The following is a 19,828-nucleotide window of genomic DNA, read 5'->3' on the forward strand; positions in this document are numbered from 1 at the left end:
GAATAGCTCCGCAGGCAATCCAGCAGCGCCCGCGGCATTGTTGTTTTTAAATCTGGTTATTGCTATTCTGGCTTCGTCATAATCGGGTGGGGGACATTAATTCCATCGATTGCGGAATCGGGTTAATCATCCCTGTGCGGTACATCGCTGTCCCCACTTAGGAGAACAGAGAAGTGTTGCCTCCTCAAACTAAGTACTCTCTGGACATCGGTTACAAGGTCGTCGTTTTCGTTCCTGCAATTCTTTCATAGGCGGCGGTACGAAGTGCTTTAGAGATATGCTCCCACCGCTCCTGCATTCCTCTCAGAGAGCAGGAGTGAGAGTCGAGTTGCGAAATCATTGGCATTCTGTTGCGATTGCAGTCTTACGTCTATTTTTCCTTATGTTTTATGTTCCTTGGTTTGTGCATGTAGTGAATGTAAAAATAAAATGTTGTTTGCTTCTCTCCATGGTTTAACTATGTGGTTGTTGGCTCATCTCTACAACAACAACATACCTTTGTTCAAATTGTCAAAATCTCCGTGTTGGGGTTGGGCGAATGAAATGGAGAGAAAACATAAAACTTTCAAATTGGGCACCAGAGATCTGCTTTGAGTATTAATAAAATTAGTGCACTTAGTCATGAGCCAAAAAATTGTGTCTAGATGTGTACTTGGTCAAGTACATAAAAATACTATGCGTGACTAGCACATAAAATAGAAAATACATACGAGTGCCCCGCAACACAATGTCCCATACATATATGACATTGTTGAGTATAAACTGAAATTATAGTCGCTTTAACTCAGTAGCATTTTGGTTTCGGGTACACTGTATACTTCGTTTACTATCGGTTTTTCTTTAGCGCTATATTCAGTTTAGTTTCGTGTACATCGTTGTGTTGCTAGCGTCAGAAGACTGATATGACTATATTCATTTTATTGCACTATTAGTCTTACTGATTCCAATCAGTGTTTTCGTATAACACAGTTGACTTTCTTGCTCAATAAGACAATTGAGTACTGAACTGCTTCGCGGCTTATGAGCGGTTATTCATTTTACGAAGCATGACTATGTAAATGTGTTTTAGTGGATATAAGTGCTTGATATTCTTTGTTTGTGTACGCGCTAATACTAATTTTTTTGTTAGTCCACTAATAACGTTAAAAGATGAATAATTGCAGCTCACTGATGGGCACCCCCACTGCAGTAAATAATTCTCAATGTGTTGGTTACATTTTGCGTTTGCCATCTCCTGTTGACAATCCCTATACCAGTGAAATGAAAAAAAAAAACAGCTGATGAGAAGAGCCAACCATATAATTGAGCAATGCTTCTCTGGTAAAATTTCAAATTGGTTATTTGGTAGGTATTGAATTGGGTGCCAGATGTACAAATTTTTGAATTAGCAGGAAGCTTGATCTAGGTGGGCTATATGTTGTAATAAGACTTTGCACGAGCCGATTTTCTGGTCCATTGCTTTGACGGTTAACTATCAATTGCCTTATAAATTCGGTTAATTTTGAATAACCTATTCAGCTATCACATATAAAGACTTTCAGTTTCTATTAATATTTATTATTGCTTTTATTTATTTAAAGTTAGTTTATTGGATGCCAAACCAGGTGCAGACCCTAATGATTATGATCTCGTACCACCCGATGGAGGTTGGGGATGGTTGGTTTTGCTTGGTTCGATGATGGTCAATATACTTATACCGGGTACAATAAAAAGTTTTGGTGTATTATTCGTGGAGTTTTTGGAAGCTTTCGATGCGTCGCCAGCGACGGGGGCGTGGATACCGGCACTATGTTATTTCCTGTACAGTTCATTAGGTTAGAATGTCTTTGTCTTAGTTTTTTGGTTTTTTTTTCGTTTCGGGAATATGCATTTATTTCATTATGAGCTAACTTATATTACAGGCCCTGTTTCCAGTATATTATCGGTTAAGTATTCATATCGTACGGTAACAATAATGGGTGGTGCATCAGCGTCTATTGGTATGATTGCGTCATTTTGGGCCTCATCTGTAGCATATTTATACTTAAGGTAATTGAACGAGAATTTCATGGATGCGTTAATTTAGAGTTAAAACAAACACCCCATAGTTATGGAGTTCTAGTGGGGATTGGTGCCGGTTTATCATTCCCTCCAACCGTGTATATAGTGACGTCATATTTTGTTAAATTACGTGGATTGGCTAATGGTTTATGCATATCGGGCAGTGCATTGGGTTCGATTATATTACCACCAGTATTACGTTGGCTTCTGGAAACATATGGATACAGGTAAATAAAAAATCTTTGTTTTTATTATCACAGAACAGTAATATTTCTTCGTCTTCATAGTTACCCACCAATAAAATTCACTAGTCGTATCTTATTGTTATTTTAAACACCTACTTATCACCTCATATGGTGTTTTCAGCATTCATAATTCTGCATCTTTTTTTAGGACAGGTGACTTTAGTTCTCAATAACCTACTCACCACTTGCTGATGAGTGAGTACTTCTTATCCTTGTTGTTTTAGTTAATTTTTTTAACGATAAAGACACTCCCCGAAAGTTTTGTGGAGCGCTATCGGTGTTGGCGGTCCTTTGCCGAATATAGATCCGCTTCATTCTGGTAACTAGTACCATTTAGATACAAACCCGACCACCTCGTGAACAATTTGATATGACCACGTTGAACCTACTAGGTCATAGGGTATTTAATTCAACTTACATTGCCATCTTTTGCGTTTATTTTGTTGTTGTAAGTACATATCGCTCATTTACTTCAATAGCGTCATAACTCAAAAAACACGACTTTTGAGTTAATAATATATAAACGTACCCAATATCATGATCTATGTTGTATAAAAAAATCTTTGTGATCAGTTAAAAAATTACCACGTGCTATAAAAATGAAAATATGCCTTTTGCGCAACATATGGCAGTTAAAACCTTTGGATGGCTCTCCTGGAAAATTGCGTTTTTTGAGTTATGACACTATTGAAGTAAATGAGCAATATGTTCTGCAAGTCGTAAAATTCAAAAAAAAAAAACTTGTCTAAGCTTGAGTTTTTAAACTCAAGAATAGTTCGTCGATGAAAGTGCAAAACCGCATATCATTTTTGCAACAAACAATTGCCTTTTATTCTTTAACATTTCAATAAACTATGGACTAGCTGTAATGAGAATAAAAAAGTAAATATTAATGGCAACAACCTAAAATTTTTGATATTAATATTGTAGAACAATTTTGTCCGAGAGAGGATTAATATGTAGAAATCCTTTTTTAGAAAGAGTTAGCATTTTTTTGGGTATTTCGTATTTTATATATGGATCTTTCCATGTCAAATGAATCTGCTAAAGGATTTTGCATCACCGATTGGTGTTATCGGTGATGCAAAATCCTTTGCTATGTTGAGCTGGTATTTAAAGTGGCTATTTTTATACTCAGCGTGCTTTGCACACAGAGTATATTAACTTTGGTTGGATAACGGTTGGTTGTACAGGTATAAAGGAGTCGAGATAGATATAGACTTCCATATATCAAAATCATGAGTATCGAAAAAAAATTTGATTGAGCCATGTCCGTCCGTCCGTTAGCACGATAACTTGAGTAAATATTGAGATATCTTCACCAAATGTGGTACACTAGCTTATCTGGACCCAGAATAGCTTGGTATTGAAAATTAGCGAAATCGGATGATAACCACTCCCACTTTTTATATATAAAATTTTGAAAAACACAAAAAAACCTGATAATTTAGTAAATAATACACCTAGAATGTTGAAATTTGACAAAATTTTTAAAATGGGCGTGGCACCGCCCACATGTGATAAGATCAATTTTACAAATATTATTAATCATAAATCAAAAATCGTTAAACCTATCGTAACAAAATTCGGCAGAGGATTCCTTTACTATAAGGAAGGCTTTGAAGAAAAGTTAACGAAATCGGTTAAGGACCACGCCCACTTTTATATAAAGGATTTTTAAAAGGGTCGTCGACGAATAAAATAAGCTATATCTTTGCAAAACAGAGCTTTATATCAATGGTATTTTATTTCCCAAGTGGATTTATAACAACAAATAAGAAAAACTTCAAAGTTAAAAAAATGGTCGTGGCACCGCCCCTTTTATGACTAAGCAATTTTCTATGTTTCGGGAGCCATAACTCGAAGAAAAATTAACGGATCGTAATAAAATTGGATACACAAATTTTCCCTATAGCAGAAAATATTTCTGTAAAAAAGGACGTGATCGCTTAAAGACCACGCCCACTTTTATATAAAATTTTTTTAAAAGGGTCGTAGACGAAAATAATACGCTATATCTTTGCGAAAAAGAGCTTTGTATCAATAGAATTTTACTTTCTTAATTGAATTATAACATTAAATTGGAAAACACTAAAATTTTTGAAAATGGGTGTGGCACCGCCCCTTTTATGACTAAGCAATTTTCTATAGTTCGGGAGCCATAACTCGAAGAAAAATTGTCGGAACGCAATAAAATTGGGTACACAGATTTTCCCTATAGCAGGAAATATTTCTAGAAAAAATGGACGGGATCGGTTAAAGACGACGGCAACTTAGATATAAAATAAGTTTAAAAGGGTCGTAGACTAGAATAATAAGCTATAACTTAGCAAAAAATTGTTTTGAATCAATGATATTTCACTTATCAAGTTTTAATGTAAGAGGAAATGGGGCGAAATTTTTATGTAGTTTTTCAGCTTTACTGATCTGTTAGGGTCAAGTGCAAATAAAATACGATTTATTCCACCATTTAGCCCAACGTTTCGATAATTACCTTATCTTCTTCAGGGGCGGTCTATATTTGTTTATAACAGAATACAAAAAAAAAAAACAAATTATAATAATTGTTTGTGGAGTAATATTTCATGTGTTATATACCACCAAACGCCAAATCAGTTTTCTACTGCAACTGACCTAGGGAGCTCGGAGCGGGCATGCATGCTTGTTTTAACCGGGCTTAGTTACCCGGGAGGTCGGGGTTCTTGCTGCGATCCACCCTAGTGTGAGCGTATGTATATAACTATAAATTTTCATGCACTATGCGGACTAAACCGCCTAAAGACAAAGAGTCAAAATAAAAGCACAAAAAGCATAGTAGGAACGGACGGACTTCTTACAACAGTGGAATGAAAAACCTCAAGGTGAAGGTCGTAACACACAACCAAAAAAAAAAACAGGACTACGCAAAAGTAAAGTGTGCCTCAGCAAAAGGAAAATGTATACACCAGCGTGTGGAGGAGATAGGTGTCGTTACTCCTCTGAGTGTCTTCTCAATTCCCTGCCCTACCTTGTATTGAGAGTTACTGGCACTCTCCCATACCCAACCAATTATGGTTGGCCATCCTTAATCCTCTGTAAGTATACGTGCACGTGCACCTCGTCATGATCATTGCTGTCTTGTGCTAGACGCGAGCGTGCACTATGAAACTTCTATCAAATTGCGTGAAACGTCTTTCCACTCACCCTTGTCGCCTGGATCAATCACTTTGACTTTTATGACGAATTGTTTGGCAGATTCATGCCAAGGAATCTTAGGCAAGCGGCGGCACTCTGCTTAATATTACAAGCGAATTGATACAGGTGCGATGTACGCCCCTTTTCTTTGATAAAAAGGAATGGAAATTTCCTTCAAATATATGCGCAGAAACGCTGCTGCGACTTTTAGCAGTCCAATTGCGGTGAGCTTTTTGCACAATTTTTGATGATGGCGCATAGAACACCGGATTATAAAAAAAAAATACAAACTTTAATGATTTATCCAAATTATTGGTGTCCTCTAAAATAAAAAGATGTGTTTCGTCTCGATCCGCCGGTAAAATGGCCGAGCCAAACGATTTTTTTTCCATCCCACCTCTATTCTCTCTTTCTCAGCTGTTTCCTTTTTTGACACACCGTGGTAGTGTTGGGTAACGCAAAAGAATAAGGTATATTCAATTTACTACTTAGATCACATCAGGTGGGTTGATATGATGACTGATTCTACCCTAAACAAATCCCTACCCACAATTCTAGGAGAATGCAAAAAAATTAGTTAAGATAGCTGACAGCCATAACAAATCAGGTTTTAAAGATGCTAAAATAATAAAACATCTTTAAAAACTGGAAAATGGCGAATTGTTATGTCTTAGCTGAGAGGTTGAATATCCTTCGCGTGTCATGGTAAGCCTCTGACTCTGAGCTGTCTCTTCTACCATTTCCTGTATTCTATCTATGTCTAAATTAGTATAACTCTGATCTACCCGATTGTGTTTGTGGTTGCGTCCGCGGCGCATATAAGCAGGCGACCGCGTGTCGTATTGTAAGGCTCTGTCGTGTACATTATGATTAGCAGCCCTAGACCTAGGTGTGAGACTTCTAAAACTATTGTTAGCATTTCTGGGTACTGCGCCTTGTGATGATTCATTCTCAATTCCTGTGCGAAGTTCTTGTTCGGAGAAGCTCCTCAAAGAATGAGAATCAATCGTCCTCCTACACAATGGACATGACTCGTTATCTGTTAACCAGATCGTCAGACACGATCGGTGAAACCCGTGCAAACATGGCGTGGAGACAAAATTAAAATTCGTAATCTCCTCGTTACAAGTCGCACAAATATTCCCCGGTGTTGGGTGGTTGTCTAAATTCTCATTACTGTGGCGTACAGACATTTTAAACTTATTGGGATTCACTTACCCAAATACGCAATAAAAGAAAAAAAGTAATTTTCTGGTTTCTATATATAAGCTCTATCATTAACAAAAATAGGTCTTGTAAGTAAATGAAAGTCGTGAGTTGAATAAACTGGTATACAAATTCCTCTAACGCACACATAAAAATAAAAGTAGCTGGTGCAAAATTTTGTGTTATCTCTCTTACTATTTCACATTCCAACATGCATACGTGCACGCTTTGAATAATGCAAAAAGGGTAAGGGAGAACTCCTAAATATATTTCGGAGATAACACTGGCAAGGCATACTACATAAAACTAAGTAAACCTTGTTCCAATATTGCTAATACCAGAAATTACATTAGGAAGAATTAACTATCTTTTCTGAGTTGGCCAACCAATTATGGTTGGCCATCCTTAATCCTCTGTACGTATACGTGCACGTGCACCCCGTCATGATCATTGCTGTCTTGTGCTAGACGCGAGCGTGCACTATGAAACTTCTATCAAATTGCGTGAAACGTCTTTCCACTCACCCTTGTCGCCTGGATCAATCACTTTGACTTTTTGTTTGGCAGATTCATGCCAAGGCATCTTAGACAAGCGGCGGGACTCTGCTTAATATTACAAGCGAATTGATACAGGTGCGATGTACGCCCCTTTTCTTTGATAAAAAGGAATGGAATTTTCCTTCAAATATATGCGCAGAAACGCTGCTGCGACTTTTAGCAGTCCAATTGCGGTGAGCTTTTTGCACAATTTTTGATGATGGCGCACAGAACACCGGATTATAAAAAAAATACAAACTTTAATGATTTATCCAAATTATTGGTGTCCTCTAAAATAAAAAGATGTGTTTCGTCTCGATCCGCCGGTAAAATGGCCGAGCCAAACGAATTTTTTTTCCATCCCACCTCTATTCTCTCTTTCTCAGCTGTTTCCTTTTTTGACACACCGTGGTAGTGTTGGGTAACGCAAAAGAATAAGGTATATTCAATTTACTACTTAGATCACATCAGGTGGGTTGATATGATGACTGATTCTACCCTAAACAAATCCCTACCCACAATTCTAGGAGAATGCAAAAAAATAGTTAAGATAGCTGACAGCCATAACACATGTAAAATTTAAATTTATAATTGTGCAATATTTTGTTTGTAACTACGTATTTTAAATCGTGTAATTTTATTTCTAATGTTTTTTTTGTTTTTTGTATTCTGTTATAAACAAATATAGACCGCCCCTGAAGAAGATAGGGATAATTATCGAAACGTTGGGCTAAATGGTGGAATAAATCGTATTTTATTTGCACTTTACCCTAACAGATCAGTAAAGCTGAAAAACTACACATAAATTAATCAAACTGATCGGAAATTACCATTAGGGAGAAATTTTTTGTTAAACGGGCGGTGCCGTGTTATGTAGAAAAGTAATTTATCTGAAATGAAATGTACAATTGAAGCTCACGCTGAGTATGTAATGTTCGGTTTCACCCGAACTTAGACACCTTTACTTCTTTCAAATAACGTTTGAACGGTTAGATAGAGTAAAAGTTCGAAATTGGTTTCTTATAACTGGCAGTGATTTCGCATCCGTTGATACCCCTTTCGACTATATCCGACCGTTTCTTTGTCTTTGCCGATCGCATGCTACGCGTGCCCTATATGGTCGCCAAGTCAAGCCAACTACTCACTGGAAGAAGCTACAGGCCTACCTACTGCTCTCAGAACCGCCACGGGCTGTCTTCTTATGTCCCCAGAACACCATCTACACAATGAGGGGAGAGTACTCCCTATCAGGGAGAGAAATGAGATGCTAACCAAACAGTTCCTGTCGAATACCAAGAAACATGGGCATCCCAAGAGACATCTGATTGATGACCCAACACCGCCCAGGGGCTTGAGGAGTCATCTCCGTAAGCATTATGAGGGAATACGGCACCTCAGTGAATTCCACAAACAGGCGTCGGACTTTTATGCCAGGAGTTGCCCGGTGAATCCAGTACTCAAAGAACAATACCCAAAACTTGCGGAAGGGGAACGCACACTCCCAACGAGTCACTATAGCCCAACTTCGATCTGGATACTGTAACAGGGTAAAGGACATACAATAGGGCTTGCAATGTGTCCCCTCATGACACCAACCATCTCTTTAATTGTAATGTGGAACCAACGCCTCTAACACCCCTCTCACTATGGTCCACCCCTGTTGAAACAGCAAGTTTCCTTGGACTCCCTTTAGAGGATATTGAACACAATTTGTGATCGGTAGCACCTATTGGATGGGACGAAGCACTGTTACAACAACAACTACATGGGAATTTCTGCTTGGACTACTCAATACGGCTGGAATTTAAATAAAGTTGAAACTGTTAAACTTGCGTTGCGTTCGTGCATTCTTCTGCCGAGCTAAGAAGGTTTGTGCTACGCAATGGTCGACCAACTGAATTTGAACCTTACCTGATTAGTGGAGTGTTGGGGTATACCAAAATTTAGATAGCTAGGTTTAATTAATATCTGAAAGCTAAGACCTTTAGTAAGAAGGCATATGTTCAGGCAAGGAAAGGGGGTTGGAAAGCCTATTTCCGTACAGACTTTCTTGCACAGTTGGGTATAAAACTTTGTTAGTAATTATGTCTGTCTTTTTACATAGACATATTTAGGAATTCTAATTCTAATGATATATATATGCTAGCTTTATCCACAAAGGTCCTGCCCAACACAATTTTCGAAATTGCGTTTTTCACAGATTTCGGTACAATATATTAGCACATGTCTTCAGTAAAAAAGAGTTTTGGAATCAGTAACAATGGAGTTATGCCACTTTTAAAAAGTCATCTCCGCATGAAGCGAATGTGAAAATAAAATATCTTTGTAAAATTTTGAATTTGATAGTTAAGGCCTTTGTGAATTAAGCTAACGATATATCGATGACTTTCCATACTTCAATAAATTATTCTAATTACAGAGGCGCAGTTCTCATAATGGGTGGCATCACATTAAACGTCTTTGTAGCTGCAATCTTCTATGAACCCGTTGAACAGCATATGATACGAGTGCCAAAGAAAAAGAACACTCTTGACGATATCGAAGAGGAGGATATTGGAATTGTTATGAAATTTGAAACTGTAGACGAAGCCGCTGGATCTACGCATAATGAAATGTCCCTACATGATGGCTATAGCGATGTTGGTTCACAAAAACCGTATCTCCCATATAGTCCACCAGATAATCAATTTGTGCGTAGCGCATCGGCTGCCGTCGTACAAAATTGTAGTAAACATCAAGATGAATACGCGCCAACATCACGTACGCGCAAAATAAGTACACCCGTACGTTTACCACAACGTAATCAAACATTTACACCAGGGCAATTAAACTCACAATCATCGTTATATGCCGTACCGGAAGGTGAACGATCTACGCATAAATTAAATCGTCTAAGTGCTTTACGCAACAGCTCAAAAAATCGTCTTTCACGACGTTCCCCTTCCACCAGTAGTTTTCAATATATTAGCACACCATACCATGGCAGCACGTTATCATTTCAACCAAAAGAATTCTCATCCCATCTGTCATTGCGTTCAATGGCAAGTGGTACAGGTGGTGGTGGTGGTGTAGGGGCTGGTGGAGCTAATGAAAGTTTAATGGGTGTAGATATAGGCGATAAAGATGCACAACAACAATCTAAACGTTCCAAATTTTTTGATCTTGGCTTACTAAAAGATCCAACATATTTGGTTATTTTAATATCGAATTCCACAAATGCCATCGGTTACACAAATTTCATAATATTACTGCCGGCATATGGTGTAGCATTAGGTTTTAATAAATCACTAGCCGCTTACTTAATTTCAATTGTATCTGCAACTGATCTTATTGGACGTATTGGTGGATCGGCACTATCGGATCTGGATCTAATACCAAAAACTTGGTACTTCGTTGGTGGTTTAGCCATATCTGGTCTGTCTTTGGCCATACTACCGTTCGCCACAAGTTATGGTATGTTGAGTTTTTGGTGTGCAGTGTTTGGTCTTGCGTCCGGTGTATACGTTGGCATAACTGCTATTATTATGGCTGATATGTTGGGCGAAGAACGTTTAACATCATCATACGGTATTAGCTTATTTGTAAATGGCATAATGCAATTAATTGGACCACCATTATGTGGCGTGTGGTATGAAGCAGTAAAGGATTATAGTCCATTATTTCACACCTTGGGACTTATATTATTGGGTGGCGCGAGCCTTTGGAGTTTTATTCCATTTATTAACAGACAAAAAGCCAAAGAGGAAGAACAAATGGAACAAGCACAATGCGAAAACGAAACGCATTAATGTAAAATATATTTTCTTTTCATATAGAGAATTGCGTTTTTTTTTTACTAAATGCATTCTTACTTACTTAAACTTTAACGTAATATACGCGTATAGTTAATAAAATCAATATTTTGTATACAAGAAATACTTATTTATCAGTCAGGTTCTGTACTTCATTACTGAGTGCGGCCCATCAAAATGTGGCACACGAAAAACTGAAAATCGAATCAACTTGAATACAGAACTTGGCTATACTTTTTGTTTTAATTTAAATAGTGGTTCTAGATTTTTTTTGAATTTATAAGCACATTTTTGAAAACTAAGCAAACATTTTTCAGTAATTCGCCTGCTGAGTGGAATATCAACCTATCTCGGGATTTCGTTTACATTGGACGGTAGAAGTCAAGGCGAATCCATACCAGGTGTTGGCAAAGCGAATTCAACCAATTCGCCGTGCAGAAGAATGTCAAGTCAAAAGAACATTTTCATTGATTTCGATTAACTGGCATCAAGGCGAATCTATACCAGGTGGTGGCAAAGCAAATTCAACCAATCGCCGTGCAGAAGAATATCAAGTAAAAAAAAAAATTTCATTGATTTCGAGTAACTGACATATTAACATCTTCCCTGTCCAATGAGTCACATGTGACTCACGCGTGCTTATTGAAATACGTTTATGAGTCACATGTGACTCATTTCTTTATACAACTTAAAGACGCTTTCTTGGTATGAACGTGTCGTTATATATTTGTGAATTCTATGTGAGCGTATATCAAAAGACCTAAACTTTAGTAAAATGGAAGAAAATTTCGAAATTTTTTTTTGATACCTTTTTCTCATCTTCTTCAATTTTTGTATATATGTACTTCTATCTTCAATTAAACTAAAAAGCACACGCTTTTGACATTTATATATCAATTTACCGTTATTGTGATTCGAAAACTTAAATTATTTCTTATGGTCCTATATGTTCACATGTGACTCATTGAAAGTGGTAAATAAAATTGTGTTTGCTACGTTCAGGAGTCACATTTGACTTACAAAATAAAATAGCCAAAATAAGGTAAATATATGTCAAATTATTTATAAAAATAATATTTTATAATATATATTCATATTATGCAATTAAGCAATACAAAAAAATAATGGGCGTGGGGCATTCTCAAAGCGCTTTGTATGGGGACAGGGAAGTTGTTAAAGTACAAGGCACTGTATGGAAAATAATCAAGAAGAAGCAATCAGCTGTTGGGATAACAACACCTGGTACTGAATTCGCCTTGGTATAAGTGCACAATACATACATTTTTGAAAATAAAAAATTTTATATAAGGATCAATAGTGTTGTTTATGGTTGGCTTCCAATATAATTTGTTTTTTTTTTTTTTTTGCGCAAATAAAAAACTATGGGGGTTATCGATTAATGAGTGGACAAAATGTAGTCTATATACAAAAATCAAATTCTGTGTGTGTGTATATTCGTTATGGAATCGTATTTCCCACACTTCAATCATCACCAAATTTTGGTTATAGGTTCCTTCGATCAACGGGAAGGCTTTAGGCTAAAAATAATTTCGATATATAAAAGCGGCGTGGCACTTCCTATACAAATGGAATTTTTGGTACTGCATAACTTTGAAGGTATACATGCCAGAACATTTAAATTCAGTAAGGAGTTATATGAGGTCAATCCCAAACACCACCAAGAAAATGTGTACCTGGGAAAAAGGGGGCGTGGCACCTCCCATACAAATGGAATATATCATACTGCATATCTCTGGATGTAGTAATGGTAGGATAACGAAAATTGGTAAGTAGCTATATGACGTTAAGTCCTAACACCTCCAGTAAAATGTGGAATTGGGAAAAAAGGGACGTGGCACCTTCCCTACAAATGGGATTTTTCAGAACTACGGCTGCCGTCCAAACTTAAGTTATTTTAACACCTAAATTTTGACTGCATTGTTGAGTTTGGCTGTTATACCTTTTGGACGTTTAGTAATCTGCCGCCATTAAAAAAATTTGTTAGCTTCAGTCTATCTACATATATCTAATTCTAATGATAACATTTAATAATGCAATATTATAAATTATTTAATTTGTTTTAATTTGATATGTATATCTTCATATCAGAAGTGATAACTTTCTAAATTTGAGGAAAAAATAGAGGTGAAGTCGTATCAGTCGATTCATTAATGTCGATAATGTGAATGGCGAAGCCGGCGTTGGATCGACTAAGGGTTCTCTTTTTAAAGATCTTCCGTAGGCCGCGTATACAAAAAAGTGTTTAAGGCATACATAGTGTGACGAATATGAGTGACACTAAGTGATACTCACATCCCTAGTCTGATGCTAAGTAAATGAAGTCACAACAACAATAAAGCAGACAGTCTCTTGTATCTACATAAACGAATAAATCATTATGTGTACACACATGTACGTACACGCAGCAGAGAAGACATGCACAAACACATGCAGATATCTGAGATGCTCCCAAAAGTATGCAATTGTAATTGGGGAAGTGTCGCTCACAAATACAAGCATATGAGAAGCTATATACGTGCATCTGTAGTTATAATTATATGGCGGTGACTAAGTAAATTCTGGAAGCGCCTAGAAGATGCCACGAGGAAATCACAGATTATAAAAGCATCAGCGGTAGAGGCGCTATGGGCAGTTTCAGGTAAGCACGCTATCTGTCGGGCAATAGATCAGTTTCATTTAAGCTATCAGTCAGTTTGGTTATTAAGCCAGCTAGTTGCAAAGTATAAGTGTTATTGTGAAGTACTTTAATAAAGGCCATTTTTCCATTATTCAATATTGGAGTTATTTATTCAACAGTTTAGTGATACGAACTTAGCAAAAGGGCAAATAAGAGGATTTGCAGTAAATTCGTTACAATTGGTGTCAACTTGGACATGGCAAAGTGGAGTGAATTGAAGATCCAGCAGCTGAAAAAGGAGTTGGAGAACCGTGGATTGAATACAACCGGCAATAAGATCGAACTTCAAGCACGGCTACGCAAGGTAATAGAGTCGCAAGGAATTGATGTGGACGAGTATGTCTTTTATCCTGATGGGGACGAGACAACAACAAAAATTGAAGAAAAAAATGAAACATCGCAGACAGTTACCAGCACAGACTTGAACATGATTTTGGCTGCAATATCTGGCCAAACATCGACAGTGTCATCTCAATTGGAAGAACAAAAGACAAATATAACATCACAACTAGAAGAACAGAAGACATATATGGCATCCAAGATGGAATCACAGGAGACACGTATTGCAGAAATGTCGTCAGAAATAACATCGAAGATTGAAGCACAAGAAACGCGTATTTCAGAAATGTCGACACAGATTACATCTAAGATGGAAGCACAAGAGGAGCGCTTATCATTGCAGGTGGCACAAATGTCTTCGCAGTTAGAAGCACAGGAGGCAAGTGTAACATCAAAGCTGGAAGCACAGGATACAAAAATTGTACAGATCGAGGACAAAATTGATGCCGAGATAGAAGCTTTGAGAGGTCGTATACAGGAGTTGCAACTAAATCGCCCAGCAGTTTCAGCAAGGAATCCAAAGGTAAAAAAGCCATCCTTTAACGGTTCTGTTCCTTTCCAGGTCTTTAAGCTACAGTTTGAGAAGACCGCAGCAGTGAACAACTGGAATTCTGAAGATAAAGTTGCTGCACTGTTCATGGCGTTGAAAGGGCCTGCAGCTGAGATTTTACAAACCATTCCAGAGGGCGAACGGAACTGTTATGAAGCATTGATAGGTGCTCTAGAGAGACGATACGGAACTAAGCATAGGAGACAGATATACCAAATGGAGTTACTGAATCGCTTCCAGAGGCCTGGTGAAACATTGCAAGAGTTTGCGTCGGATATTGAAAGATTGGCTCTTCTTGCAAATGCGGACGCACCCGTGGAATACGCTGAAAGGGTAAAAATCCAGAGCTTCATAAATGGCATACGAGATGTGGAAACGAAGCGGCTACATATGCGAATCCAAAACTAACATTCGCAGAAACGGTATCACATGCTCTGATCCAGGATACAGCGTCGCTTCTGTGTAAGCCAGTTTTCAAAGCACGCCATGTGGAAGTAGAAAGGCCAGAGTGGGAAGACGCAATATTGGAGGCGCTGAAAGGATCGCAAAAGAGGAGTGAAAGAGTTATCAAATGCTTCAAATGAGGGAAGCCCGGTCACATTGCACGTCATTGCGTACTTGGTCGTGGTAGTTCCAACTTAGGTGGCCGTAAACGCAAAGCTGGAGATGAGCAAGAGCGTGCCAGATGTAAAAACGAGAGCTAGCTCCAGCTATTGAATGTCCTGTGATATCTGTTTCGCAAATTGGAAGGAAATCAAGCAGTCTTACCGTCAGAGGGAATGTGGATGGCACGGAGCGTGTACTGACTGTAGATACGGGCGCATCTCATTCCTTGATTCGATCTGATTTAGTCAACAGGAGAGTAAAACGGTTACCTGGAGCAAGGTTGCGTACGGTCACAGGCGAGTATAATCAAGTCCAGGGAGAAGTGATATGTGAAGTCCTAATTGGGAAGGTCATGGTTCTACACAAATTCGTTGTGGCGGAGATCATTGTTGAAGTCATATTGGGAGTGGACTTCTTATTTGACCATGACATCAGGATCGATATGCCAAGAAAGATTATGCGCTATGAGAACCAGGATGTGCCACTTAACTTCAGTTTGGAAGAAGGGTTCAGCAGTAATCGAATGCTGGTGAAAGAAATTCGACAAAAACCGCAAAAGTCAAAAGCAGCAGTTCGGGCAAGGGTTGATGGAACGAATAGGCCAAACAAATCAAAACCGAAGGTACCTGTGAGAGAAACACTGGCATTGACAAAACCTAATGGACGCACAAAACCGAAGCTACGAATTTCCCAGAAAGAATGCGAGGGTAGTTTCAAGCCAGAGCGCACTACTGTTGTGAAACGTGGGAACGATACTGATTATGCGAAGCCAATCCGTCCACATGGAACTTGGGGGTGGGGAGGGAGGGGATGGCCTGAAGGTTTAATGTGGCCACATAAATCGTTCCCGAGATGGTCGGGTTGCACCTTAATGGTGCTGTGGTACTGGAGCGTACCGGATCTGTATCCGGCAAAGGACCATCACATCGATAACACTCCCCAAAGCCTTCGGGGAGCAACCTTATCGCTACAACAACAACAGGGAACGGCCCAGGGTAATGAGTAGTAAGATCAGACACTGGCATGACAAGAACTTTAATTCGGAAGGTTTCTTGGAGGGAGATTTGGTACTGCTATACAACCCTCACCGGCGGAAAGGTGTTCCATCCAAATATAGGTGCAGTTGGGAAGGCCCGTACAGTGAAGACGATCAGTGATGTCATCTACCGCATACAAGCAATTGGGAAACCACGAAATAGAAGAGTGGTACATTTGGCGATGCTAGCAGCGTTTAGATCGAGAGATTTGTCTGATCGGGACGAGAAGTCACAACAACAATAAAGCAGACAGTGATTACAATAGGGATATATCATAAGAAAGCAAATTTTTTTTTTTTTTTTTTTTTGAAAGTAGCTCAGACCTTTTTCACATTATGTTAGTATAACTATTTGCTGAGGAAGTGAAAATAAATTCATAAATTTAATGAGTTTGAGACCATTTCACAATAACTTCTCTTATTAAATTGTTGTATTTTTCTTATGATGGAAAACTGAAATCACTGAAACCATCATAAAAAAATACAATAATTTGATAAAAGAAATTATTGTATGTACGTCTCAAATTTACGTATGTAATAAATGAAAAATAAAAAATATTGACGTATACTTTTAGGCGAATTAATAAAATATAGTTAAAAGTTTAAAACGTGGTTTCAATCTCCACAAAGATCAGATTAATTAAAATATTAAAAAAATTTACAAAAAAAAGTTTTTTTTTGCAATTTTTTAGTAAGTTGTGATTTTAATGGTTAAATGTGTATATTAATCGGAAAGTATTTTTACAAGCTACTTTGGGGTTTCATTTAAAAGTCCGTTGACTAGTTTTGGTGATATGTATTTACATTTAAAACAAGTAAAGGTGTTTAAGTTCGGGTGTAAAATATAGCTTATTTTCGTCTATGGCGTGGTCTTTAGCCGTTCTCGTCCATTCTTTCTAGAAATCGTTCCTACTATAAGGAAAATATGTGTACCCAATTTTGTTACGATATGCAAATTTTTCTTCGCGTTATGCCTCCCGAAACATAGAAAATTGCTTAGTCATAAAAGGAGCGGTGTCACGCCCATTTCTTAAAATTTGAAGTTTTTCCTATTTTATGTTATAAATCCACTTGGGAAATGAAATACCACTGATATAAAGCTCTTTTTTTGCGAAGATATAGCTTATTTTATTCGTCCACGACCCTTTTAAAAATCTTTTATATAAAAGTGGACGTGGTCCTTAACCGATTCCGTTGATTTTTCTTCAAAGCATTCCTTATAGTAAAGGCAACCTCTCTGCCAAATTTTGTTACGATTTTTGATTAATGATTAATAATATTTGTAAAATTGATTTTATCACAAGGGGGCGGTGCCACGACCATTTAATAATTTTTATTTTTTTTTTTTCAAGTTGTTATCAAGAGTTTCAATATCAGTCCACACGTCAAATTTCAACACTTTTATTATTTTCTAAATATTCTGGGTTTTTGTGTTTCCAAAATGTTATATATATAAAAAGTGGGCGTGGTTATCATCCGATTTCGCTCATTTTCAATACCAATCTATTCTGGGTCCAGATAAGCTCGTGCACCAAATTTGGCGAAGATATCAATATTTACACAAGTTATCGTGTTAACGGACAGACGGACGTAAATGGCTCAATCAAATTTTTTTTCGATACTGATGATTTTGGTATATGGAATTCTATATCTATCTCGATACCTTTCTACCTGTACAACCAACCGTTATCCAATCAAAGTTAATATAATCTGTGTGGAAAGCACGCTGAGTATAAAAAACGATGGGTGGGTTATCCCTAAAGTTCGTATTTGCACCAACAAAAAATATACCTTGGAATCACCGCGAAATTCTCTATAAAGCCTTTTTTTGTTTTTTTTTTTACAAATCTATGTATCCTGCACTTGTTCCCATTGGACTTGGGCGGTTATTGCATACGACCTCATGGTACTAAATGTTGCATGCTTTCTTGCTCACTTGATATCGGTTTAGATAGTTAGGGCTACTAAAATTGGGGCGCCGTTGGCCTAGCCTCACTGATTATCGATCAAGGTGGTATCACTACTAAAGTGTGGGAATCGATCCATTCAAGGAGAATCATGTCGATCACCAATAGCATAGATATTTGGGACCGTTCTACTCTCTTCGCTATGCTTAATACTGAAGAGAAAAGTTAAATGCTAAACTGGCAGATTCAGCTGATTTGTCAAAAAACTGGACACCTCGGTAGCAAACGGTTGGCGCAGATCCACCTCTTAACGCAAATAAGGCGAATTCTGCGAAAGCAATAAGGCAACCGTGTAGGGTCGCAAACGCATTCATACACAGTCGGTGAACATTTTTGTTAATTCAAACTCGCCGAAACATATAGAAAAAAAATCTATTTAATACTTTGGGAAACGGACAAGGCGACAGCTCTTTCTATTATACCTTGTAAATCTCTTTAAAGCCTTTTCTCCCAGGAGTGGGATTCGAACCCACACTTCTACGATAGTTGAATGGTTGCAAACGCATTCAGCCACGTCTTGCCTTAGTTGTTGTAAACTTATCCCAATTGCCTTCCTTGCTTATTTTATTCTTTGCTTCCGTATATTAATTTGATATTATCATGTGTCAAAGTTATGCTTTTTGTTTTTGGCGGTTTCAAAGAAACTGTTATTTGCTTTATTATATTTATAGAAATACAAAGAATTAACCAATGATGCCTATTTGTATTGCTTTTTAAATGTATGAAAATATTTATTTTAAGTAATTTTTAATTTATTTAATAATGTTGAGAAAATTTAAACAACGTGACATCAGGACGGGCAAGGAGACAGCTGTTTCGATAATAACAAATCTCTTCACAGTCTTTTACCCGGGAGTGGGAACGAAGCCGCTCTCCTACGATGGTTGAACCAATGGGTTGAACTATGACAAAGGTATTCAGCTACGTCATGCCTTGCTATGACCAAGGTAAGGCGAATCTGTACCAGGTGTAGGCAAACGAATTCAACCAATTCGCCGCGCAGGAGAATGTCAACACAAAAGAAAATTTTGATTTCGATTAACTGACATATTAAAGTACAAGGCGCTGTATGGAAAATAATCAAGAAGCAATCAGCTATTGGGATAACAACACCTGGTACTAAATTCGCCTTGGACCAATGCAAATTCAGCATTCATAGCCGCCAAATTCAAGTAACGACGGATGTCAGCGAAACAAAAAAATAATTCAATTTTAGTTCGACATTCTGTCTGAACTCGCTTTGCTATCCCCAAGGCGAATTCAGTACCAGGTGTTGTTATCCCAACAACTAATTGCTTCTTCTTGATTATTTTCCATACAACGCCTTGTACCACAACATGTCAGTTAATTGGATTCAACGAACATTTTCTTTTGACTTGACATTCTTCTGCACGGCGAATTGGTTGAATTCGCTTTGCCACCACCTGGTATGGATTCGCCTTGGCTATCACCTTGAATAGATTCGCCTTGGTCATCATATTATCGTTTTACTTTCTTTTTATTTACTGCTGCTCTCTCTCTACTCGTTGTCGGCATACTGAATTTTTCCTCTTACAAATTTTAATAAAATATGAGGCCATTGTTGAGTCTTTCATGAAATTCCAATTATATCAGATTCATTAATAATTTGCGAGACGATG

General features: G+C 37.7%; 1 protein-coding gene across 3 annotated transcripts in view; it reads left to right on the forward strand.

Annotated features, from left to right (window-relative positions):
* The window catches only part of hrm (hermes), a 38,730-nt gene extending 26,719 nt beyond the window's left edge, over positions 1-12,011 (forward strand). For 2 of the 3 annotated variants that reach the window (XM_067764287.1, XM_067764285.1), the window contains 4 exons: positions 1,581-1,814; positions 1,902-2,028; positions 2,088-2,267; positions 9,621-11,116. In XM_067764287.1, the coding sequence (XP_067620388.1) occupies positions 1,581-1,814; positions 1,902-2,028; positions 2,088-2,267; positions 9,621-10,989 (1,910 nt within the window). In that variant the 3' untranslated portion in view covers positions 10,990-11,116. Of the gene's footprint in view, positions 1-1,580; positions 1,815-1,901; positions 2,029-2,087; positions 2,268-9,620; positions 11,117-11,309 lie in introns of those variants that run through there. The other variant, XM_067764286.1, reaches the window with a different exon arrangement.
* Positions 12,012-19,828: the final 7,817 nt, after the last annotated feature.

The sequence above is a fragment of the Eurosta solidaginis genome, chromosome 2 (assembly GCF_040869045.1).
Source record: "Eurosta solidaginis isolate ZX-2024a chromosome 2, ASM4086904v1, whole genome shotgun sequence".
In the NCBI taxonomy this organism is placed as follows: domain Eukaryota; kingdom Metazoa; phylum Arthropoda; class Insecta; order Diptera; family Tephritidae; genus Eurosta; species Eurosta solidaginis.